This window comes from Peromyscus eremicus, chromosome 17 (genome assembly GCF_949786415.1).
Source record: "Peromyscus eremicus chromosome 17, PerEre_H2_v1, whole genome shotgun sequence".
Lineage (NCBI taxonomy): Eukaryota > Metazoa > Chordata > Mammalia > Rodentia > Cricetidae > Peromyscus > Peromyscus eremicus.
In genome coordinates, this window is record NC_081433.1 from 58,663,440 (window position 1) to 58,688,993 (window position 25,554).

Genomic DNA, 25,554 nt, shown 5'->3' on the forward strand with positions numbered 1-25,554 from the left:
GCGCCCCGCCTCTCCGACGCGCTGGCGCCCCGCCCTCTCAGCCCCTCCGGAACCCGGAAGTGGGAGCGCGCGGGGGAGCGGCGGGCGAGGCGCGGCGGGGCGGGGCGGTCTGGAGCAGCGGGCGGGCTGGCGAACGTCCGGGCGGGGAGCCGGTCCGGGACCGGCGGCGCGCGGCGTTCGCGGTCCAGGTGAGTTCTCGCGGCGACGGTGAGCGGAGATCCGAACCGGGGTTGGTGCTGGGGTCTCGTGACGCGACCTGGGGGACACGAGGAGGCTGATGGGGACGAGGCTGGCGGGCTTTCGGGGCTAGACGGCGCCTTTGAGCAGCGGCTGCGGAGAGGACGTGGCTGAGGTGGCAACTGGGGGGTCTCAGGAAACCGGGGAGGCCAGGGAGGCGGAGCCGAGGGCCCAGGCTAGGGAAAGAAGCGTCTGAAAATGCAGTGCGAGCCCTCGGGTGTCAGCGAGGTCCCCGCGCGCTCCAGGAACGGGACAAGGTCTGCGGCAGCCCGCTATTGGGAGTGGAGCGTGCAAAAGATGGGCCTGGAAAGCCACGCAATAACAGCTCCAAAGAGGGCCTGAGGAGGGGAGAGGAGGAGGAGGAAAGGGCTCCAGCGGCCCCGGAGATGACGGGGTGCAGCCTCTGGAGGCTCGCCCCCGCCTTCCCCTTCTTGATTCATCTTCCTGACTTCACACCCCGACAGCTGGGTGATCCGCGGGCGAGTCCCAGCGCCCTCTGGGTCTGTCTCTCTACTTTGGAACGCGCATCACTTTCCGCTCGAGAAAGGACTAGCTGGGTTCTAGGGGAGCTGGGGAGAAGTTCTAACACTCCAAACTGCGTTTCAGAAGGAAGGGAGCTGCATAGGGTGGAAGCCACCCTCTCAAGAGAGTCGCATCCTTTGACTTAAATGGGTAAAAACGACATACAGGAAATGTGTCCCCCGGCAGTGGTTGTGAGCTCAGCCCCAGGGAAGCACAGCTGCCAGCAAGCCCTCCCTTCTTTTTCTGGGGTCTCCTAGCTCCAGGGCTTCATAGGGGAGGCCTATTTGTGCCTCCTTAGCTCGGGTGCCAGCGTTAAAGACATCCACCTTGCAGCCCCTCCCGTTACAGCTCCTTCCTTTGCTTGAATAGTGTCTGGTCTTTGAGACTCCAGAGTCTTAAGGTGTCCAGGAATGGCTGGACATGTCATGGACAACTGTAAAGTTGTTGTCACAGGCCTGTCTGCTCCTACAAAGGCCTGGAGCTGCCTAGTTTTGATTGGCATGACTTTCTCCTTTTCCCTCCCCCATTGCCTGGATCTGCTGTGTGCTTGCAGAAGGAAGGCCAGGTTTAGAGCTCTGTTTGAATATAAAGAAAGTCTCAGAGACGTGACTGCCCTATTCACTTCCAGAATGTTCTGGAAGAAAGCTTTCAGCTTAGCTTGCTTCAGGGCACACTGTCCAGTCATGCCTCTTGCAGTGTCAAAGACTGCTTGGGTCTGGAGACCCCAGGGAGGCCCTGAGTCTTCCTATGCCACGGCCATGTGATTTTCTCTGTGCACTCATCATGTGACTCCGTGGGGGTCTCCTGGGGGGAAGTGCCTTGTGTCTGGTGCAACACTCTCTTGCTGTTTCCTCCTCTGCAAAGTGACTGGATTGGGCTATGTCAGCCTTTTTCAAGAGCTAAGCCCACCTATTAACTTTTGTGTCTCTGGTACATACCCTTTGGTTTTATGCAGCCCTGACTTTTCTCTGTCTCCTGCCCTGCAATCCTGGGCATAGAACTTAGAGCCTCACACATGCATGCTGGATAAGTTGTTCCACCAAGGAGCCACACCCCCAGCCAGGTGTCCAGTATACTTGCACAGAGCACAAAGCTATGACTTCGACCTCCTGGTCAGGTAAAACCTCTCAAATCTAGCTGGTGACCATGTGAGTCATTTGGGGACTCAGGACTCCTGGCTTGACACCCTTCTAGACAAGAGACCATGGAACTGTGGCTTCCCCTCCCTCATCTCTCTGGAGTGGCATATGCTGCATGGGTCCAAAGTCTAACTGAGTAAGAGCTGGTTGTGCCAAGTGCTTGGCCGCCTCCTGAGAGCAGAGCTGAGATCTGCTTGTGCCTCAGAGGGACAGCTCCTGTCCCTTTTCGTAGAAAGAGTGATATTCCCATCCGGGAAGCCCTCACAGTGACAGGTGGGATGGGCTATCACAGGGGCAGAGTCGGGGACATCAAGAATGAGGCTTGGGGTGAGTGGAGTCTGTTGTTTCCTCAGAAGAGGTGGCTGGCCCCCAACCAAACATGGAAAGCCATGTCAGTGATGAACCCACAGTGACAGGACCAGAGACCCCATCACTTTGCTCTTTGGCACACTTGCTGTGACCCCTGATTCTATTTGTCTCAGCTGTCTTTTCCAGGCAACCACCAGACCAGGAGAGGGTCTTTGTTCCAATTTCCCAAAATGGACTCAGGCAGGTGCTGGCTTTGAATATGGATCCGTAGACTTTCTAGAACCAGGAAACATGGCTGGGAGGCTAGGCCTGTGCTCTAGCTCTTAGCACATGCAAAGTGCAGGCTTCCCCAGCACCCCAAAAGAGCAAAATGTCAACAAGTCCTTGAACCCCAATCCTCTACAATAGCTCTTAATCCACACTTAGCTGCAAACTGTCCTGACATCTGGTGTGGGGTCCTTCTTGGCTCCCCGGGCCACCTTGTCCACCCTATGATGCTGTGGTGTCTCTGGCTCACATCACCTCGAGGATAGTAACCTAAGATGAAGACAGGTGGTGTGATGTGGTGTGGGCCCCAGGGAATGGACCCAAGGTGAGAATAGATGCTGTGTGTGAAAATGTGGCTGCAGCCCTTTCTGGCATCTGCAGGAGTCGGAGGAGAGGTGGGGAGACCTTGGATGCTAGATTTTGCTGGCTGCTGGGTGGGAGGAGGGATCACCCAGGAGGGACCAGGGCAGGTGGGCAAGATGAAGCAGCCTGGCAGGCACAGCAGGGCCATTGTCTCTCTTGCCCTTGTCTCATCACTGACCTGGGTTTCTGGAGACTCTGTCCCCATCTGGAAACAAACTGTCACTTTTCTTGCAAGATTAGATGTACCAGACTCCATTCTCGGGGGTTGTCTGATTGCCATGCCTCTGATAAAGTGCATAATCTCCTCTGTGGGCCTAGGCCCCCAAGGTACCCATCCTTTCCCACACTGTTGAAGTTCTTTGGGAGTTTGTGTGTGTGTGTCCCTTGCTGTCCCCTTTTCCTGCCTGTTCCTTTTGACCCCTCCCTCACCAATGACCATGACATAGTTGCTTCACCTCAGTGGGGGAAGGTCGTCCACTCTGGGGCACATCAACTGATGATCCTCTCTCAGATTTCCCCCCCCTCCCACCGTGTCCCACCTGCCAGGCCTTTGTGTCTTTGAGGTCCCCAGCCCAGCTGTGCCAGGCAGCCCCTGCCCGGCCCACCATTCAGCCAGGCCCAGGCGTGGCCTCCTCACAGAGCAAGACAGGCTCTTCTCTTTTGCCCTCGTGGTCCCCGGAGGGGCAGAACAAAGGGCCTTGTCTCTGCATTGCTATCCACTTTGGCTGGGAAAAGCCTCCACGATTAGGCACGTTGGAAAAATGCAGCCTATGAGCTAGGGATCTGCTCATTTCCTAGTCAGGGATCCCTGAGAAGTGATTCAGGGGTTCAGCCTGGAGGATTGTGGGGTGATGAATAAGCTGGCAAAGTTGACTCATTATGTCGTACGCACATGTGTGTTCGTGTGAGGTGGAGTCAAGCTAGAGCTGATTCTGACAGGCTTGCGTCTGCCACAGACTGGATGGACAACCCACAGGGCTTGACTGCCATGAGGTTCTGACGGCCAGGAGTCCAAGACCAAGGACGGGTTGCGTGGTAATCTACCCGAGGCTCCTGGGTGGCCCCTTCTTCCCCTTTGTCTCCTGTCATCTTCCTCTGAGCCTGTCCGTGTGTCCTACTTCCTCCCAGGAGGACACCAGCCACACAGATGAGGGTCCGTGTTGGGGACCCCGCTTTATTGTAATCATCATTGTGAAGAACCTCGTTTCCTGATACAGCTGTCTTTAAAGTGCAGGGGTGGGCAGCTTGGAGCGGGCTCACGTGCAGGCCCAGCAGAATTGCTGAGGCAGGAAGAGCCTGAGTTTGAGACCAGCCTGGGCTGTACAGCAGGAGTCTCAAGAAAAGAACAAAAAGTAAAAGAAAGTAAGCCTCCTGGACTTTAAGAATTGAGTTCATGAGCGAAGGGTGGGGGCATCTTGGCCCTTCACACTGGACCAGTGACAAACTTGGTTTTCAGCCAGTAGAGAACTTTGGGGAGACAGATCATCCCCCCCATGCTGTGTTCATCTAGTTTCTTCTCTGTTGAATAAACACTTTAAGGAGTGGGTAAGTTGGTTGGCCACATCGACTCTGGAAAGCTCCCGGTGAGGGAATTCTCTGGATCCTACCCTCCTATGTTCATGGTGAATCCAGAGAGGCTGGGATTCTGCCTGGAAGGAGCTGGTGATCTTTGGGGACTTTTTTCTGGTGTGTGTGTGGGGAGTTGTCCAAACTGGCCTTGAACTCCCACTCTCCCTGCCTCAGCCTCTCAAGTGCAGGATGATAGGCCTGAGCCACCACACCTGGCTTTCTTGTGGTTTGCAAGGGGCAGTTCTAGAGTCGGCTCAGAGCTATGAGTACTGGGTAACGGGCCAGGTGAAACTTAGAAACAGCACAGATTGGGTGCCATATTCTAGGCATTTTTGTGTCACAGAGAGCAACATCCCTAAGCTACGCCTTCGTGGACCCAGTACCGTCTGAGACGATTGGTCAAAAGGAGCTTCTGGAAGGTTTTCAGAATCTTTCAGTGAGGAGGGAGGGTTGACTGGGAGCCAGGCTTGGAGCTGGCCCTCAGGGACAGTGAGGGGAACAGGAACTGTTTTGTCTGTGCACTCAGGAGTTCACACCCTGGCAGGAGCTGTGAAGGTGTCCAGGGCAGAAAACTTCTTCCTAGAGCCACTGGGGAGGCTGGAGAGACGGCTCAATGGTCAAGAGTGCTTGCTGCTCTTCCAGAGGACCTGAGTTCAGTTCCCAGCAGCCACTGTGGACAGCTCACCTGTAACTCCGGCTCCAGGTGAATCTGACACTGTCTTCTGTCCTCTGCAAACACTGCACACACAGCATACAGTCAACACAAACACACTTAATTAAAAATAAATAATCTCTTATGGAGTACTAGGGAGCCAGGCCTTGGAGGTAATAATGTTCCTTCCTAACCAGCAAGGCCACAGCTGTGCATCAGCAGCAGGCACCCAGACCATGGGTCCCCCCTGCTACTCCTCCCAGAAACAGAGCCTGTTCTTGGGTGAGTGATGCCAGGAAGGGGCTGAGAGATGACATTAGGGACTCCTGTCTCTCCTCAGGTCACTGGGACTTCCCCAGGTACTCATTTCCTGATGAGGATGCTTGGGTCCCTTGGGCTTGGCTTGGATGATGACCGGATCTCACAGTCATATGTAGATGGAGTTTATCTGGGTGGGAATACCTATGGAAAGGAAATTCGAGCAGAAGAACCTGACCCACTGGGGACCTGGACCTTTTCCCTGGGAGATGATTCTGAGTTTGCTCACAGGTTTAGCAGGGAAAGACTAGGCTGCTGAGGCAAGTGGTTACCCCTCAAGGTCACTTCTCACACCTCTGCTGGCTCTGTCTCGAGCCTTGTGGGCATGGGGAGGAGCCAAGCTACCATCTGTATCCCTGAGGCTCCAGGGCCATCCCCAAGCTGTGTGATACTCACTCTGGTTCAAGTGTGCTTCTCTGCCTCTGAGAGGGGATGTTTGGGGACAGGTTGTTATTCTCTATAGTAGGCAGTGCTGTGCATTGTGGGACTTGAGCAGCATTCCCGCCTTGGTCTGTGAGGAGTCAGTGACACCCATACTTCCTGGGGTGACATTGTCTCCTGAGGACAGTCAACCCAGAGGCGGTCACTGTTGTACACATGAGACATGCTTTCCATGCTACCCGTCCATGCTGGCCCTAGGACCTGGGCTTTGCTTGGTGACATGAGTGCCGCCGAGCCCCCATGTGGATAGTTTTCCAGTGGGTTGGGTGGTGAGTGTCACCAAAGGTATACACAAGGTCAGGGCATTTGGCACTGAGTCCTGGTTAGATCCCTTCTCACAGGTCACAGAGGCCACGCTGGGTCCTGAAAGTGGAGCCAGGTCCCTGTGGACTTTGGAGGAAACTGGACAGGAGTTGGTTGTTGTTAATGTCTGGGTTTTGTTTTCAGTATTGGGACCGAACCTGGGGCCACCACATGCTGGGCAAGGGCTCTGCCAGAGCAGAGGACCATCTCCAAATCCAAACTCCTAAATTCTCCCAAACCTGGAGCTTTCCAAGCCATTCACATGATGTTACAGATGGAAGATTCCTCATGTGGCATCATGAGATGCATTGTCGTCAACAGAGACACAGTGCAGATGTTGCAGGGGTCTCCTGGGGGCTCTGATGGGAGGAGGGCTGACTGACGATGGTGTGGAAGCTTTTTGGCTTATAGTTGGGTGGGGTCTTCAACATGACCTTTTTTTTGTTTTGTTTTTTTGAGACAGGGTTTCTCTGTGTAGCTTGGAGCCTATCTTGGAACTCATTCTGTAGGCTAGGCTGGCTTAGAACTCATAGAGATCCACCTGCCTCTGCCTCCTGAGTGCTGGGGTTAAAGGCATGTCCCAGTTCAATCTCCTTTGTACAAATTTTTGCCTCAGTTTCCCAAGTTACTGGGATCACAGGCATGCATCACCTTACCAAGCTCCTTTTTTTTTTTTTTTGTATTTGTAAATGTAAAGTCCAGAAAGATTCAAAATCTAAAATCCTTGTGGCCCCAGGCATTTCCTACAGGGGATTCTTGACCTTTGGAAATCTAAGAGGCAGTGTTTTTTGAGTGGCTACTTCATTCCCAGCCTGAGGACCAGACCCACATAGCAGCCTGTGTGAGATGGAGAGTCCCATGGTGTGACATCACTAGGGAGTTCCCACACAGCAGAGCTGTTAGGCTGGGGAAACCCACTCAAGAGCCTGTTACTGGGTCGCTGATGATCCTACCATCCCTGGGCCTTAGGTGGCTCCAACCACAGGGTCTTAACTGATCTTCCCTCCTAGGCTGTAAGTCAACTGCCCTTCAAAACAAGTTGGGAGCCCTGCTCACTCTGAGGCAGGAAGGTTAGGAGCCTAAGGCCAGTATTGGCTCCATGGGAGACACTGTTTCAGTAATAAAAGGGGTAGGAGGTTGAATGATTTCCTGCCCTCCCAGGGGCTGGAGTAAGACTCAGCTGTGCCACCAACTTTTAAGTAGCAGGCAGGACGTTGGGGCCTGCTCCTGGGGCCTAGTGACAGATAGTCTGTGGAAATTCTAGAGAGGTCCACAGAGATGTCTATTCTGTGCTTGGGACTCACCCGCTTGCCAGAGTCCTTTGCCTTTATTTTGCAGCCTGTGGGGCATGGGGAATGATCCAGAACCTGGTTACTCACAGGGCCTGTGCTCTGCCTCCCACCTGCAGCCAGAACCTGCTTGCTTGTCATAGGTCTGACCTTTGCCACTGTAAGCTCCCCTGATACCTGCAGAGACCCCTGTGTGGGGCCTCCTTTCCCCAGACCCCCTGTCAGTCCCCTCAGTGTCCCTGTCGGACACAAGTGACAGTCTAAGCTCCTTCCCACATTTGACCATCCCTACTTTGGCTCCTCTCATATCCACACTGGATCCCCTATTCCCTGACTAGCCCCAGCTGGCCTGTGCCCTACAGTCCTCACTTGTAGTCCTCACTGCCCTCATGCTCCTTGTACGCCTGGCTCCCTCCAGCTGTGCCCAGCTCTGGTTGCTTCCCTGCATTCCCACCTCCCCATGACATGCGGGGTTGTGGGTCTCCTCGCTCCTCAGATGGCAAGTCCTTTGCTGTAGTGGATGGTTTTCCTGACCCTGGAGGCCCCTGATCCGCCTATGCCGGTAGTGTTCCACCCAAGTAGTTGTAGCCAGAAATGGTGCTGAGCATTATCAGTCCTGTCCAGGGTGCCTAGGGACTGTGTGACTGTGGGAGTGTGCTTTTGCTCTGATTGCCTGTCATTCACCTCCCTCTTGGCCACTTTCTCAAGATAGTTACCCAGTACCAGACCCTGCAGACACTGGAGAGGTGCTCATTGATTGGAAAGGAGGGTGAAGGGACCCAGGCTGTCATTCCAGCATGTGGGGAAAATGATATAGGAAGATCAGGAGTTCTAGACCATCGTGGGCTACAGAAACTCTGCTTCAAACAAGACAGGTGGAACAGGGCAAGGGCTCAGTTGGTGGAGGGCTTTCCCAGGGTACACATAGCCCCGAGCTCCATATCAGCACCATATAAACATGCCTTGACATCCAGGCAGGAGGGAAGACTAGGACCTGAAGGTTAGCCTCAGCTGCATGGTGAGTTAGAGGCCAGCCTGAGCACAGGAGACCTTGTTGAGAGAGATGGACAGACAATGGCTTTTCAAGACACAGGCAGGTCGACCCCAGGTAGGGTGACAGAGTGGGTATCAGATGGTAATTAAGGTGGCCCAGCTCAGTCTGGAGGAGGGTTGCTGTCTCCACGGCACCTTGTCCCTCAGATAGCAAGAGTGGCCTCAGGAAGGAAGAATGGCATGTTTTGAGTCCTGTTGTGGAGTTAGGGGAGGCTCTTCAGGGTCCCTCTTACCGTGCTCAAGCTGGGGAGACAGAAGGCCACAGTTTCCTCCGGGGCTTGCTGGCAGCACCCCAGAACCACTGCATGTAGAACACCCCATGTACCCTCTTGGGCACCTAGATGTGGGTGCTGGGTTGTTATAAGTGGCTACAATACAGATGGCTTAAGACAGCAGGGATAGAATTTTCTTGTTTTAGAGGCCGAGTCCCAAACCCTGGAAACTTCCTTCTTCAGAGGCTCCAGGCGGAGGCTCCTTCCTGCCTGTTTAAGGATCTGGGACCTGGTGGCCTGTGGCTCAGGTCACATACCACTAGTCTCCAGCTCTGCCTTCCGCTGAATTTGTTCTTTATTGTGTCCTTATCTGAGACAGGGTGTTGATGAGTAGCCCTACTGGCCTGAACTTCTAGACCTTCCTGCCTCAGTCTCTCCAGTGCAAGGTCAGCCCTGGGGCTGTAGCTCCGTGGTAGAGTGTTTGCCAAGTGTGTATGAAGTCCTGGGTTCCATTCCCAGTGCTGAAAAGAAAACAAAAAACAAAACCTTGAAACTCAAGAACTGTGTACACAGGAGTGTGCCACCATGCCACCCTTGTGTCTTCTTTTTTTTTTTTTTTTTTTTTTTTTGGTTTTTCGAGACAGGGTTTCTCTGTGTAGCTTTGCGCCTTTCCTGGAACTCACTTGGTAGTCCAGGCTGGCCTCGAACTCACAGAGATCCGCCTGCCTCTGCCTCCCGAGTGCTGGGATTAAAGGCGTGCGCCACCACCGCCCGGCCTACCCTTGTGTCTTCTAAGAGTGCCAGACATTGCATTTAGGGCTTGTTCTAACTTCCTAGAATATCTTCTCAACTCTCGGGTTCTGTCAAGACCCTCTTCCCAAGTAGCTTCATACACCAAGGTTCTTGGTGTGGATCTCAGCGAGTGGCCCAGACAACTTCCGGCCTGGAGAATGGTGCCCTCCATGCCAGCTCACACTGAGAGCCCTGGCTAGAAGTTACAGCCCTCTGCTTTGCCCCCAGCTTGTGGCCGTTGGCCATCCTGGAATGTGGCCTTTCAGCAGTGTCTGGGCCACTAGACACCTACAGTTCTCCTGGTGTTCCATGCTAGACTTTGGCTGGAGTCCAATCAACCCATGCTGCATTCCTAGGGCCACCTACACTGTTGTTGTTGTTTTCTTTGTTATTTGCAGTGTTGGGAATGGAAACCAGGGCCTTCTGCAGGGTAGCCAATTACTGTAACACTAAGCCAGGCCTGCAGCCTCTCACTTGGGGATTTTAGGTAGGGGCTCCACCGGTGAACCATACTCGCACCCAGCTCCTCACTGTGTGGTTCTAGGCAGGGCTCCACCCATGAGCCACGTCATCTCCACTTAGGGGAGGAAGTTCCTCTTGTGATCTCCTATCTCCTATCACTGGACCATCCCTCCTAGAAACTGAGCTGTGAAGTGCTCTCTTAACTCCCAGCTGACCTTTGCATGGGACTGTCTTCTATCTGGGGCTAGGATGGACGCTGGGTTAGGGCTGTCCTGAGGCTCCTCTGCTCTGATCTCTGCAACTGTCAGATCAGCTGGTTTCAGCCACTCGTCAGCACATTTCAGATTCTTCCAAATAGTAATTAGGTGATGGGCGTGGTGGTGCATGTCTGTGATCCCAGCCCTCTAAGAGCGTGGTTGTTCATGTCTGTGATCCCAGCCCTTTAGAGTGTAGTGCATGTCTGTGATCCCAGCCCTCTAGAGCATGGTGGTGCATGTCTGTGATCCCAGCCCTCTAGAGCGTGGTGGTGCATGTCTGTGATCCCAGCCCTCTAGAGCGTGGTGGTGCATGTCTGTGATCCCAGCCCTCTAGAGCGTGGTGCATGTCTGTGATCCCAACCCTCTAGAGTGTAGTGCATGTCTGTGATCCCAGCCCTCTAGAGCGTGGTGGTGCATGTCTGTGATCCCAGCCCTCTAGAGCGTGGTGGTGCATGTCTGTGATCCCAGCCCTCTAGAGCGTGGTGGTGCATGTCTGTGATCCCAGCCCTCTAGAGTGTGGTGCATGTCTGTGATCCCAGCCCTCTAGAGTGTGGTGGTGCATGTCTGTGATCCCAGCCCTCTAGAGTGTGGTGGTACATGTCTGTGATCCCAGCCCTCTAGAGTGTGGTGCATGTCTGTGATCCCAGCCCTCTAGAGTGTGGTGGTGCATGTCTGTGATCCCAGCCCTCTAGAGATTGAGGCAGGAGAATGGGCTATTCCAGGTCAGCCTGGTCTATATAGCCAGACCCTGTCTTGGGGAGAGGCGAGTGCAGACACATACAAATACAAAAAGAAACTGAGGGCCACAGGGAACAGAGAGGGACCATGGGTTGTGGATTCCCCCACCACTCAGCCCATCCTGCCCTACGGCCAGCCTTCTCCTTTTAACTGGGGAATGATTTCATCCGCTAAACACTTGGCTTCAAATTATGGCCTTATATAAACGAGTCGGCTGCCCTGCTCTTTGTGGGGCCCCATTCTGCCTCCTCTGGTGAATTCCAAAGTGGCTGCCAGAATGTGGCTCCAAGCCTGGCTCTTCATACAGGAGGCTTGGCATGTGTGGAGCCCGAAGAGTGGCTGCCTGTGTCCAGCCCAAATCTCAGCCCTAGGGCCTCATGTAGTCCTCGCATGGGTCAAGAGTTGGTATCTTCTTAGAGTCCAGATTGCTGCTAAAAGCTTGGTGTGCATATGCAGGTGTGTGTGTGTTGAACTCATGTGCTGCATGTTCATGCATGCGGAGCCCAGAGCAGGCTGTCTCTCTCCTCTGTCCCTTGAGAGAGGACATGCTGCTGTTAGGTGAGGCTGGCTGGCCATTGCACTCTCAGGTTCCTCCTGTGTCCATACCACCCCCATATGCTGGGTCACCACATGCAGTCGGCATGGATTTGTTTGTTTGTTTGTTTGTTTTAGACAAGAGTCTCACTGTATAGCTCTGGCTGACCTGAAACTCACTACCTAGACCAGGCTGTCCTCATCCGCCTGCTTCTTTCACATGGGTTTGGGGATTCAAACCTGAGTATTCACTGTTGGGTAGTGAATGTCCTAGTGACCAAGCCCTCTCCCCAACTGTCTTTCAGGTTTCAGGAGGAATGCTTGGGCCAGGTATGGCCGCGCTCACCTGTGCTTGGCACACTGTGGAGATTAGACAGGAGGGTCAGTCATGTGCTGGACCAGCCTTGACTGCAGATTGAGACCTTGTCTCAGAATACGTGGGAACATCCTAACTTACTGTGCTGCTAGCTGTGATGTTAGCAGACACGGTATGCTACAAGCACGTGCACACACACACACAGAGGCACATCATCTGCTTCGAGGACCTTTCCACATCCCCTGAGGGGATCCTTTACCATAGGTGCTCCCTCCCCAGCCCAGGACAGGCACTAATGTCATTGATGTGCCATCCTCTACAGAGTGGCCTGTCTGGGAGTTTCTCATAGATGACTCATGTGCCACGTGCCCTCTTTAGTCTGGCTGCCTGCCCTCAGCATCCTGGCTAATTCTTTTTTTTTTTTTTCGGGAAGGGAGCAATCTCACTATGTACTCCTGACTGGCCTCAACTGGTAGCAATCCTCCTGCCTCAGCCTCCCTCGTGCTGGGATCACAGTGTGAACTGGGAAGTTTGACTGCCGCATTGTGTTTTTGAGGTTCGTCCACACTATTGCATAGGCCTGAACCTTATTCCTTTTTGTGCTGAGTAGTATTCTGTTGGCTGGAAGGTCTACATTCTACTACCCAGTTTTCTGTCCATAGTCATTTTGTTTCTGAAAGCTCCCCTTGGATGATCTACTAGGTTGATCTGATTTTGTGATGAAAGGGTTGGGGTGTGTGTGTGTGTATGTGTGTGTCTGAATATGTGTACTCAAGTACATGATGGTGTACATGCATGTAGATGCCAGATGATAATGTCAGATGTCTTCCTCAGTTGTGCTTCACCTCAGTCTTTTGAGGCAGGGTCTTTCATGGGACCAGAAGCTACACAGAAGGCTGGCCAGTGAGCCTGGGAGCCTTCTGTCTCCTCTTCCAGTGCTGGGTTGTGAACACAGTACCACGTTTGGCTTTGCCTTTTTGTTTTGGTTTTTCAAACAGGGTTTCTCTGTGTAGCCCTGGGTGTCCTGGAACTGGCTCTGTAGACCAGGCTAGCCTCAAACTCAGAGATCCATCTACCTCTGCTTCCCCAGTGCTGGGATTAAAAGTGTGTGGCACCACCGCCTGGATACATGCTTGACTTTTTTGTTGTTGTTGTTTTTGTTTTGTGGTTTGTTTGTTTTTCGAGACAGGGTTTCTCTGTGTTGTTTTGGTGTCTGTTCTGGATCTCGCTCTGTAGACCAGGCTGGCCTTGAACTCACAGAGATCCACCTGCCTCTGCCTCCCAGTGCTAGGATTAAAGGCGTGCGCCACCACTGCCCGGCTCATGCTTGACTTTTTGTGTGGGTTCTGGGGATCAGGACTTGCCTCGCGCATGGCAGGCACTTTGCTCACTGAGCATCTCCCCAGCTCTAAGGGAAGTGTTGTACAAGTCTTTAGGGACTGCTTCTGGCAGCTTGGTTTTTATTTTTTTCTGCATATGTGTGGGGATGGGGGTGGGGGTAGGTATGGGGAGGTTGGTACTCAAGGTAGGTCAAGCACATTAGCTTTTCAGTATTTAAGAACTGAGAAGCGGGCATGATGGCCACTGTCTGTGATTCCAGCACTCCAGAGGCTGAGGCAGACGGTGGAATTCCAGGCCAGCCTGGGCTACACAGTAAAACTCACGTCTTAACAAGAGAACCCCAGGCATGGTGCTCACACTTGTAGTCCTGAGGCAATAGCATCCCCTTTGAGTTCAAGGCCAGCACACACCACAGAATGTGACTCTTGAAATAAATAAAAAATAAAGCAAGACAGAATATAATTTCTGAGGACCTCCTGTGCCCAGCACTGTCCAAACCTGCCATTCCACCCAGCTTTCTTCCACAGGGGCTACAGACACTGGCTCATGGTCCACGTGTGCAGCCTTCCCAGACACACTCGGGGATTCTCAGGGTATTGGTTTCACATCCACTTAAGACAGGATGTTGGGCCACAGCCCGATGAGCTTCCAGGTCCCAGACTCTGAACGTAGCATGAGGAAGGTGTGCCGGAAGACACAGAAAGCCAACAAGCCCCCTTGAGAAAGATGCTATAATTATCAAAACTGACTCAGCAGTAAAGCCCCTGCTTAGAATCCCCCAGTGAGGGGCTGGGAGTGTGGCTCAGGGTGGAGCACCTGCCTAGAATCCCCAGTGAGGGGCTGAGGGCGTGGCTCAGGGGTGGAGCCCCTGCTTAGAATCCCCAGTGAGGGGCTGGGGGCGTGGCTCAGGGGTGGAGCCCTTGCCTAGGATCCCCCAGTGGAGGATCTCTCTCTTTTTTTGTTCTGTTTTGGTTTGGTTTGGTTATGGCTTTTTGAGACAGTTTCTCTGTGTAACAGCTCTGGCTGTCCTGGAACTCACTCTGTAGACCAGGCTGGCCTTGAACTCATAGAGATCCGCCTGCCTTTGCCTCCTTTGCCTTTTGAGTACTGGGATTAAAGGCATGTGCCACCACTGCCTGGCTGGATCTCTCTCTAAATGTGTCTTTGTCTCTCTGTATCTGTGTGCGTAGGTTTTATTTGTTTAATTTTGAGCCAGGCTGTCACTGGTTTTGAAACCCTAGGCTCAAGCAATCCCCCTACTTGTACCTGTGGGCAGCTGGACTCTGGTTTGAAGGTGGGTACGGTGCTACCTTCAAGCAGACTTCTTCCTCCTTGCATAGGATGCTCTTGGGGAGGGTGGCTAGTTGCCAAGGGCTCCCTAGGCAGATCCCATAGGAGGGGTTTCCCAGGAAGCAGGCAGTCCTACACGGGAAGAGGTCCTGGCAAAGGAACAGTCACTTTACATGACCTTAACTGGCTTCCGTCCCCTCTGCCCACAGCCTGGCAGGGCAGCAGGCATCTTGGGCAAGAAGCCTTATCAGCTTCCTTCCGGTTTGGGATGGGGCTTGCTGGGCTGGCCCTGTTAACTGTCCCCATGAGCCTTATTCTTGCCTCTGAGAGAGCAGTTTCTGAAGCAAGGGCCAGAGCTGGGCACAGACGACCCAGCCTACATCTGCAGCATGGTCAGAGGGCCTCAGTCAGGGGGCTTTTGGCAATGCTCCAGGCCAGGCTCCATCAGCAGGCTCTGCTGCCTTCTCCCTTGGGAGATGGTCCCTGTTAGGGGGGTAGTGGGTGGGGACCAGTGTAATGTCTGGTCACCTGTATCCAGGCAGTCTGGTGGCAGACATTCCAAAGCTCCTTGACTAGTAGTTGGCATGTACCCAGGGGTCACCTCCCGGAACACATGCCCTAGGAGGGATGGTTCTCTCTGAGTCTGGCTGTGGGCATGTTTCTGTGGTATTGGACATGGGCCCACGAGTGGATATGTGGAGGCTCATATGTGCAAAGGTGTGGAAGGGCTTGGGTGCACGGGGCCTGTGTGTTCGTGGGTGTACTCATGTGCAGGTATTTGTGCAGATTTTCCCACATGAGCTTATGGGCTTTCGGATACCTTTACTGGTATTTGTGGGTCTACAAGCAGTGTTATTTGACATTTTTTTTTTCAAGTGTCACACAGCAGACTGACCCAGCTGCACCGTCACTAGGTGCTGTCATTTTCAGGACCCCTGTTGTATCTCAGGCCACCTTTGAAAGTCCACAGGCAGTGAGTGACTGTTGGCATGTGAGTGCATGTGACTTGATTAAGGTGCAGAATTTCAGTTTGATTCCCCGTGTCCCTCACACACACTGCTCTTGGCCTCCGGTGGCACCACCTGGAACATTCTATGATTGACAGTGAGAGTGACCTACACTGCCAGGTGAGCATGGCTGCAGGCCCCACCCAGAGCCCCTGCTGTGCTTACAATGAAACAGGGTCTCTAGCTGTATTCCAGGCTGGCCTCGAACTCAGTATCCTCTTGCCTCGGCCTTGAAAGTGCTGGGATGACAGGTGTGAATTGGCAAGCCTGGTTCTTATTCTTCTGTGGGTTTTTGTTTAGTTTTCCATTTTATTTGTTATGTGTGTTGGTGTCTTATGGAGGTCACAGAACAACTTGTAGGTCAGGTGGGAGTAGGTTCTCTGCTTCAACCAGGTGTGGGTCCTGGGGATTCAGTCAGGTTGTCAGGCTTGTTAGCGAGCACCTTTATCTGCAGAACCCAGGCCATCCTTAAACTCACATCACCTAATTCTCAATCGGTCTATAAAGGTGTGATTGCTTCCCAGGAAGCCATGTGTGGCATTTGTATGGTTGTGGCATGAGTCTGATGCTGTGACCAAGGTCAGAGATGCATGAATCTCCTGACCCTCCTTATCACCATTCCCTGAGGCAGCCAGCTTCCTGTCAGACCAGCTACATTTTAGAGAATGCTCTCTATGTGGAGTTTATGGCCTGAGAGCTTCCATTTTATTGAAGTGAAGTCATGTAAAATTGACCACTTGAAAGCGGACAGTTCCTCGGTGGGTAGTGGTTCAGTATTGTGCAATCCTCCCAGCTGTCTGTGCTGGTACCTGTCCATTGCCCTGGAAGACCCAGCACTCCTGCCCCTGGCAGCCTCTGCTCTGCTTCGTGCCATCGTGATTGGCTTGTTGCAGACATTTCTTTTCAGTGGGGCCACACACTGCGTATCGGGGTTGTTGTCTACTCCTTTGTTTTTGTCCAGCAGACTAGGCTGGCTTCAAACTTCCTATATACCCGAGGATAGTCTTGGTCTTCCTGCTTCCACTGCCTCAGAGTTGAGATGACAGGTACAACCACCTCCAGGTTACACTTTAGGGGATGAAACCCAGGACCTGCCAACTCAGCAATGCCCCATCATGTTTCCTGGCTTCACCCATGTTGTGTTCTGTCCAATGCATCCTTCCTTTTCATGGTTGAGTGGTTTTCCACGTTTAACTTATCCCTTATCCATTGGTGAACATTTGGTGTGTTTCTGCCTTGTAATGCGAGCCACACTGTGTGTGTTTGTGTACTGGGATTTGAGTTCCTTTGTTCAGTGCTTTTGGGTCTAGAACCAAGAGCGTAATTGCTGTATCTGTGTGTACTCTTAGGGCAGGGTTTTTACAGTTCAGTGGCTCCATGTTAGTGGCAGAGGATGGCTTGTTTTTGTGGCTGTGCCATGTTGCAGATGTTCCTCTGTGGCTGTGGATGCTGCTGTGATCTCTAGTTCAGGGCTCTTAGGAACACATTGCTGGGCTGTTCACCTGTCTCCACTTTGTTTCTCCAGAGAATTTGTGGGGGTGGGGATGCCTGGGATCTGCTGGAGTGATAGTTAACATTTACACAGACTTCCAGGGGCCAGTGAAATGGCTCAGTAGGTAAAGGTGCTTGCTGCTAAACCTGATGACCTGAGTTCCACCCCCAGGACCCACATGGTGGAAGGAAGAACTGATTTGTGCAGGTGACCCTCTGACCTCCCCCTGTGCACATGGCATGCACATACAAACAGTAAATCAACACATAAGGAGAACTGATTCCTGCAGGTGGCCCTCTGACCTCCCCTTGTGCACATGGCATGCACATACAAACAGTAAATCAACACGTAAGGAGACTGATTCCTGCAGGTGGTCCTCTGACCTCCACATGAGGTCATGGCATGCACATACAAACAGTAAATCAACACATAAGGGGACTGATTCCTGCAGGTGGTCCTCTGACCTCCCCTTGTGCACATGGCATGCACATACAAACAGTAAATCGACACATAAGGAGAACTGATTCCTGCAGGTGATCCTCTGACCTCCACATGAGGTCATGGCATGCCCATACAAACAGTAAATCAACATATAAGGAGACTGATTCCTGCAGGTGATCCTCTGACCTCCCCCTGTGCACATGGTACAGGTGCACACAAAGAAAAAGGTGCACAACTGTGACCCCAGCACACAGGAGGCAGAGGCAGGACTGTGAATTGAGCCAGCCTGGTCTACATAATGGGTTCCAGGGCACCCAGGGCCTCATAGTGAGACCCTGTCTGAAAAGACAAGCCCAAAACAGCAACAACAATAGTGTGTGCCCTGGAGTCAGCCAGTAACACAGTATGTCATGTGCCTCTGTGTGTGTGTGTCTGTGTGTATGTGTGCGTGCCTGTGTGTGTGTGCGTGCGCATTTGTACTTGTGCTCACTCTTGCCATGGTGTACAATCAGGTCAGAGGACTTTTGAGGAGTCAGTTTTCTCTCCTCCCCCCCCCCTTTTTTTTTCTGTTTTGATTTCTTTGAGACAGGTCTTGATGTAGCCCAGGCTTACCTTCAACTTGCTATGTATCTAGGGCTGGCTTTGAACTTATGATCTTCCTGCTACTGTCTGCCTTACAGATACCAGGGTGACAAGTGTATCTTGACCCACCTCTGCCTTGTTTCTGAGGCACTGTCTCCCATTCTGCAGCGCTGGTACTGCGTACCCCAGGCCAGCTGGCCCTCGGGCTTCTTTGTGGTTTCTGTCTCACTGTGGGACTCGGAACTACATGTGTGTGCCAACACGTATGGTTCTCTGTGGGTTCCAGGGGTCCAATCCAGTTGTCAGGTGTTGGCAGGCGCCTCTACCCTCAGGGTCATCAGCTGTCTGTCCTGACGACAGTAAGCCATGTCTAGACGCTTTCATTTTTAATTTTTGTTTATTTCGTGTGTATGGGTGTTTTGACTGCATATATGTCTGTGCACCACATGCAAGCTTAGTCCCCAGGCAGGCCACAAGAGGGCACTGGGTCCCTTGGAACTGGGGTCACAGATGGTTGTGAGCCGCCATGGAGTGCTGGGAACTGAACCTGGGTTCCCTGGAAGGAAGAGCAGCCAGTGTTCTTAGCTGCTGAGTCAGCTCTGCAGCCTCCATTCCTAACTGCCCTAAATACCAAAGGCAGTGTCAGGCTTGTGTGTGGACTCAGGGAGTAAAGACAAAAGTGTCTATTTGGGATTCGCACATGTGAATTTTTCTTCAGATCTTTGTGGAGCTGGATATGGGCTGGGTGTTGAAGTGTTTGTTTCCTGCTGTTTTGAAATACTGGGTGTTGAAGCCATATAGGCTTGTGGTGCCCAGTCACACTTCTGCAAAGTTAGGGCCCAGCAAACGTCTGGAAGTGGCTGTGAGGTAAATACCATGGCCTTGTTAGCTCTTGGTCTCTGGCTGGACACCCCAGTCCTCTTTGCTTTTTATTTCAAGAGAGTCAAGCTGAGGATGGTCTGTTGTTGTTGTTTAAACACAGGGTTGCTCTGTGTAGCCCTGGCTGTCCTACAGCTCACTATGTAGACTAGGCTGGCCTTTAATTCACATCCTTCTGCCTCAGCTTTCCCAGTAGCTGAGGTGACAGGTATGTGCTGTTAGTCAGGTGTGCCTTTATGTACTGAACCAAATATTTTATTTGGGGGACCTGAGGATAGAACCCAGAACCTCAAGAATGCCAGGCCAGTTCCCCACCACTGATCTGCACCTCGGCCTCAAATGATCCATATTCTACCAAAAGATGGCTCCTTAGTAATGTGGGAAAAGACCTGAAAGTGAAGCTGGTGTCTTGTCTGCCCTGAGCATGTCCATGGTGCTCGTGGGAACTGTTGCTGTCCCCTCGTCATGGGGAGCTTCTTTCAGCCTTGTCCCTCCTGCTACTTCACGGCTCAGGATCCCAGAGCTGATGTCATCCCTTGGGTGCTGGTCTGCAAAGTCAGATGCCAGCCAACGCCTGGAAGTGACTGTGAGGTGACTATCGCAGCCTCGTCAGCCCCCGTCTCTCTTGTGACCATTCTTTTTGGTATTGTAGCAAAAGTGGCCACATAGAGTATTTCTGCCTTGATATAGAACTTTATTTATAAAAGCAAGCAGTGAAGACTACCACACCCTCCTTGTACTGGCCAGTCCTGTGAACAAACTCCTCTTCATCCTTCAGAGCCCCTCTTTCAGGTTGCCGCTCCTTTTAAGGCTTCTCAGCTCGCTAAGAGACACTCCTACTGGGTTTTGTTTACTGTTGGAGGTGCAGACCAGCTTCTCCTGCTGGCCTTGAGCAAAGGCCTCATTTGTCTTCAGTTGGTGCACAGTGGTCTCACGCACTTGACCCATACTGCATTTGTGTCTCCTTCTGCAAGATACCAGACAGGCTGTAATCAGCATCAACTCATTCCTTGTTCTTGCAGCCTTCAGAAGTAAATGTATTTTATTAAAAATATTTTTTTCAGAGTTAGGGCGTGACTCAGGGGTGGAGCCTCTGCCTAGAATCCCCCAGTGAGGGGCTGGGGGCGTGGCTCAGGGGTGGAGCCCTGCCTAGAATCCCCAGTAAGGGGCTGGGGGCGTGGCTCAGGGGTGGAGCCCTGCCCAGAATCCCCAGTAAGGGGCTGAGGGCGTGGCTCATGGGTGGAACCCCTGCCTAGAATCCCCAGTGAGGGGCTGGGGGCGTGGCTCAGGGGTGGAGCCCCTGCCTAGAACCCCCAGTGAGGGGCTGGGGGCGTGGCTCAGGGGTGGAGCCTCAGCCTAGAATCACACACTCCCACCTCTGTGCTGTGTCAGGCTCAGGGATATTTGTACCCACAATAGGCTCTGGGTTCCATCGTATTTGTCATAAAGAAAAGAAAGTAAATGGAGGCACTTGGGTCCTCACTCAAGACCAGGTGATTGTTTCTGGTGTGATCTGCCTTGGTGGGTTCTGTGAGTCTGGCACTGTCTGCCAGGGTGATCACCTGGCTAATCTTGGTCTTCCTTTCAGCTGCAGGGTGTGTACGCCCGCCGGTGAGGCATGCTGAGGCCAGGAGGCCGGCAGGATGAGTGCGCACGAGGCTGGCAGCTCGGGCCGTCGGCAGCAGGCCACCTACCACCTGCACATCTACCCGCAGCTGTCCACCACTGGGAGCCAGGCCTCGTGCCGTGTGACCGCCACCAAGGACAGTACAACAACCGACGTCATCCAAGACGCTGTGGCCAGCCTGCGCCTGGATGGCTCGAAGTGCTACGTGCTGGTGGAGGTGAAGGAGTCCGGCGGGGAGGAGTGGGTGCTGGACGCCAACGACTCGCCCGTGCACCGTGTGCTGCTGTGGCCACGGCGCGCACAGGACGAGCACCCGCAGGAGGATGGCTACTACTTTGTGCTACAGGAGCGCAATGCCGATGGCAGCATTCAGTACCTGCACATGCAGCTGCTGACGCAGCCCACGGCAGCGCGGCGCCTGGTGGAGCGTGGGCTGTTGCCACGGCCACAGGCCGACTTTGACGACCTGTGTAACCTGCCAGAGCTCACTGAAGCCAATCTGCTGCAGAACCTGAAGCTGCGCTTCCTGCAGCACAAGATCTACACATATGCAGGCAGCATCCTGGTGGCCATCAACCCCTTCAAGTTCCTGCCCATCTACAACCCCAAGTATGTTAAGATGTACGAGAACCAGCAGCTGGGCAAGCTGGAGCCACACGTGTTCGCGCTGGCAGATGTGGCCTATTACGCCATGCTGCGCAAGCGTGTGAACCAGTGCATCGTCATCTCAGGCGAGAGTGGCTCTGGCAAGACGCAGAGCACCAACTTTCTCATCCACTGCCTCACAGCACTCAGCCAGAAGGGCTACGCCAGTGGCGTTGAGAGGACCATCCTGGGCGCAGGGCCCGTGCTGGAGGTGAGCGGTGGGGGCTCGGGGGAAGGGGGCTGGAGGTAAAGGGCGCAGATGTGGGGATGCTAACCTGCTGCCTCAGCTCTGTGTGATGCTCAGGGTCTTCCCACCACTCACTGAGCATGTGCAAAGCTAGGTCTCCATCCCAGAGTGCACTGGTCTTGCATGGGATCCAGATTTCCACACCTAGCAGCACACACAGAGAAAGTGCACACATGTCCTGGCTTTGGAGGGCAGCAGGCCTAGAATTGGCTCCTTGGGAATCGTTCTGTGTATCTGGGGTGTCGGCCACTTGCAGTGGTCCAGGCTCTGGCATGGATGAGGCTTGAGGCTCAGGATGTGAGGGGAGCCATGGGCTGTGCATTTTACCCAGGGTTACTTAGAGAAGGCTGCTGGTGATGTGCTCACTGAGGGAGGCTTCATCTTCCCCAAGCTCAGCCAGGCCTGACCTCAAGGTCAGGAGCATCCAGAACAGGAGAGGAGAATGGCAGGGTTCACATGTCCTTGGTGTTCGTTCATCTGCCCTCCGGATCCTGTGTGAACTGATTGAGCTCATGTTGAACATCAGAGGGCATTTCAGGAGCACCGGGGAGATGGTGTCACAGTGTACTGGGGGGAGACCACCCCAGACCCCCACCTTATGCCTGCTGCCCAAGTCCCCATTCACCAAGTTCCATGGGAGCCATTGATATGTCCCTGTGGGCAAGTCTTGTGGGCATGGGTGACAGAAGGGCATTTAGGATGAGATGTTCACATGTCTCAGACCATAGTCCAGTCATGTGGAAGATGATGGGCTCAGGGTCTGCAGCTCTGGAGGTGGGGGTCCCAGGCCCTGCTCTTTTCTGTCTTTTTTTTAATGCTAAGCTTTTTTTTCCTTTTCTATGCGTGTGACTGTGTGTCTGTGTTTGTGTTTGTGTCTTTGTGTGTCTGTGTGTTGCTTGCATGTGTGTTCATGTCTGGTGCCTACAGAAACCAGAAGAGGAATCACATCCCCTGGAACTGAGCTATGGCAGTTGTGAGCTGCCATGTGGTGCTGGGAATTGGATCTGAGGCCTCTACAAGGGCCAGTGCTCTTAACCCCTGAGTCATCTCTCTAGCCTTTCTTTCTCAGTAGGCTTTTTAAAGTCCGGTGTGTGTGTGTGTGTGTGTGTGTGTGTGTGTGTGTGTGTGTACAGTGGAGGTCAGAGGATAACCTTCAGGGTATAGTTTTCCCTCCATGTGAATCCCAGGGATTAAACTCAGGTCATTAGGCTTGGTATCAAGTCCCTCACCCATTGGCTGCTAGTGGACTTTTTTTTTTTTTTTTTTCTTTGAGACAGGATCTTACTGTGTAGCCTTGGCTGTCCTAGAACTCACTGTATAGACCAGGCTGACTTGAACTCAGTAGAGATCTGCCTGCCTCTGTCTCCTGAGTGCTGGGATTAAAGGCCTGTACCACCACCACCTGGCTGATTTTTTTTTTTTTTTTTAAGCAGTGTTAGCAGGGAACGCAGAGCAGGGAACACACCATTCGGGAGTCTCCTCTCACTTCCCGCCTTTTGGTTCCTTGTAACTAAAGCCAGTGCCGATGGACTGCTTGTACCTAAGCCTGCTGTGTGCCTCAGGGCTGGGTTTCGATGCCTGGGGAGACGAGTGTGACACCCTTGGCTGCCACCTTAGTGTGGTACTGCTGTGTGCCTCAGGGCTGGGTCTCGATGCCTGGGGAGATGAGTGTGACACCCTTGGCTGCCACCTTAGTGTGGTACAGTATTCCACCACTCTGGGAACCTGCTCTTCTTCCTAACCCCACCCCCGTCTGGCAGCCCCCACCCCCAACTGCCAACCCCCTTCCCCCATGGGCTCCTTTTCTTGCTGGTCACAGGGTCAGCCCCCTTGCAGTTTGACCTCACTAATCCTTTTGTGCCTGAGGATCCTCTGCCTTTTGTGACTTGGGAGCTCGCTTTCTGTGCTCACTAAGTAACATCCCCTGATGGCTGATCTCTGGATGTGCAGGCTCTGTCTGCAGAGCCAGCTGACTAGACCAGCCTGTGGGCTAGGGGACGGCTGGCTGTCGTCAGCAGAGTGCTTTCCTCACCAGCGAGGACTGAGGTTTGACCCCCAGAGCCCTGGGAAATGCTGGGCGTGGTGGCACACGTTTGTAATCCCGGCACTGGGGCAGAGACCAGCCAGGCTTGAATAAGGGGTTAGCTCTGGGCCAGGGAAAGACTGTCTCAGAGGTCGACAGTGTTCCAGGGGTGTGACACCCAGACACCCAAGCTGTGCACCAATACGAAAGATCAGATGGGCTTGGAGAGATGACTCGGCAGTTAAGGGCATTTAGTGCTCTTGCAGAAGACCAGAGTTCAGTTCCCAGCACCCACTTGGTGGCTCACACCATCTATAAGATCTGGTCTCTTGTACACATAGTACATATAAACTCATGCAAGCAACCACAGTGAACAAATAAAATACATAGGAAATCTTAAAAAACACAACAACCAAAATGAGGTGGACACATTCGGTCTGTATTGATCATGCAGACTTCCCTGTCATTGTTCCCAAGCAGGGCCGTTCTGGAATCTCCTGTGGAGATGGCTAAAAGGCCAGAGGAGGTTACGGCCTGGGGTGTCTTGAACTAAGTCTACTCCCAACCCGAGTGCCAGACCAGACTGGGACAAGACCCCGATGTGGAAGGCTTCTTTATCCTTAGGGTCCCTGGAGGAGGGAGTTGGAGGTGGGCAGCCTCCATTGACCTATGACCTCTTGACCACCCCCTGCATGGAGGGCTGTTGTTGGCTATGTAGACTCGATGCAGTTGCTTCCAGCCTGCTGTGTCAATCTGGGTTCCTCTTCCTCCCAAGATCATTACAGGCCATCATCTGAGGTCACAGGGCTCAGCTGCGCACCAGCATGGGTGGTGTGTTTCTGCTTTCTCTTCCACAACCCATCGGAAAGTTCAGAGTCCTGTGTTGCATAAACTTAAAAAGGAAAAAAACCAACACTGAGTAACAGAAGAGGTTTTCTAAGCTGATCGAAGTGGTGTGCACCTCATGTCCCAGCACTAGGAGGTGGCGGCAGGAGGATCAGGAATTTAGGATCATCCTTGGCTGCTTAGAGAGTTTGAGGTCAGCCTGGGCTACATGAGACTATGTCTCGAAGACAGAAGAGAATTTAGGTTCCCTTTTGACTCTGGCTTCCCCAACCTGTATCAGTCCATCTGTGCAGATCAACCATCCATTCCACAGATACAGAAGCCTCCCTCAGCCTCAGTCACCAACAGTCAGCCATGATCTGACCATTTGTAGGTTTTGGATCTTGTTCTGTGTGGCACAGTGAGCTTCTGGCCATTCTGCAGCATCCGTGACACGAACCCTTGTGCAGTGGTGCTGTGCTGTGGAGGCTGCCCTCGTGATAGGCACTAGTTAGGTACCAGTTGCTGTGGTCACGAGTGGTGGTGGTATCTTGGCAGTTGTGTTCAGGTAGCCCTTGTTTGCCTTGCTGATGGCACCAGAGGCAAGAGTGGTGCTGTTGGCCACTTGGAACCCTCAAGTGGGACCTGCAGAGCCCTTCCTCGGACTGAAAAGGCAAAAAAAAGTTCAAGGAGACGTAGTGGGAGGGAGGCAGGATAGTCATGTAGCTAAGTGAACCCTCATTGTTGTGAAGTCCCCAGTCCAAGTGTTTTGTTACAGCCACAGAACACAGATTCCTGCAATCCTGTTTCCAAATAAGGTCACACTTCCAGATCCATCCACGGTGGTCCCCATAGACTAACCACTAGTGACACTCAGTGACTTTGTTCTTGGGGGCCAATGGCCAGCTCCATAGTTGTCTCAGGACCTGTCGTTTCTCTTGTGCTGGTGAAGCCACTGCCAGCTCCTCATCCATCACTTAGGGATGCTGGCATGGCACTTGCTGTTGTGACTGTCAAGCACTTAGTCACTGGTGTGAGTCACCTACCAGTCCCGCTGGCTTCCTCCTCGGGGCCTCAGCCATGGAGCAGCCTGACCAGCTCTCTCTGGCAGTCATAGGCTGGGGAGGTGGTGGCGAGCCAGAGCTAGCTCCGTGGTGGGCAGTCGGCATGCTTCCTGGGGTGCCCATCAGCTTGGGGCTCCCGTGCTCAGAGTTGGCCTTCTCAGCATGGACATTGCCCATGTCTAGTATCAGGTCCTTCTCTGCAGAGGGGCAGGCTGGACTCTGAGGGCGTCGGCTAGTGTTACAGCCTCTATCCACCACGTGCCAGGGGCGGTCTTGCAGGCAGAACACCAGAATGTCTGTGACCTGGTAGTGTTCCCT

At 53.1% G+C, this 25,554-nt stretch overlaps 1 protein-coding gene across 2 annotated transcripts in view; it reads left to right on the plus strand.

Annotated features, from left to right (window-relative positions):
• Window positions 1–85: 85 nt before the first annotated feature.
• Myo9b (myosin IXB) overlaps window positions 86–25,554 on the plus strand; it is a 93,555-nt gene continuing 68,086 nt past the window's right edge. For both annotated transcript variants that reach the window (XR_009374983.1, XM_059244970.1), the window contains exons 1-2: window positions 86–188; window positions 20,394–21,288. Coding sequence is in view for 1 of the 2 variants with exons in the window: in XM_059244970.1 (XP_059100953.1) it covers window positions 20,449–21,288 (840 nt within the window). In the remaining variant the exon portion in view is untranslated. The remainder of the gene's footprint in view (window positions 189–20,393; window positions 21,289–25,554) is intronic.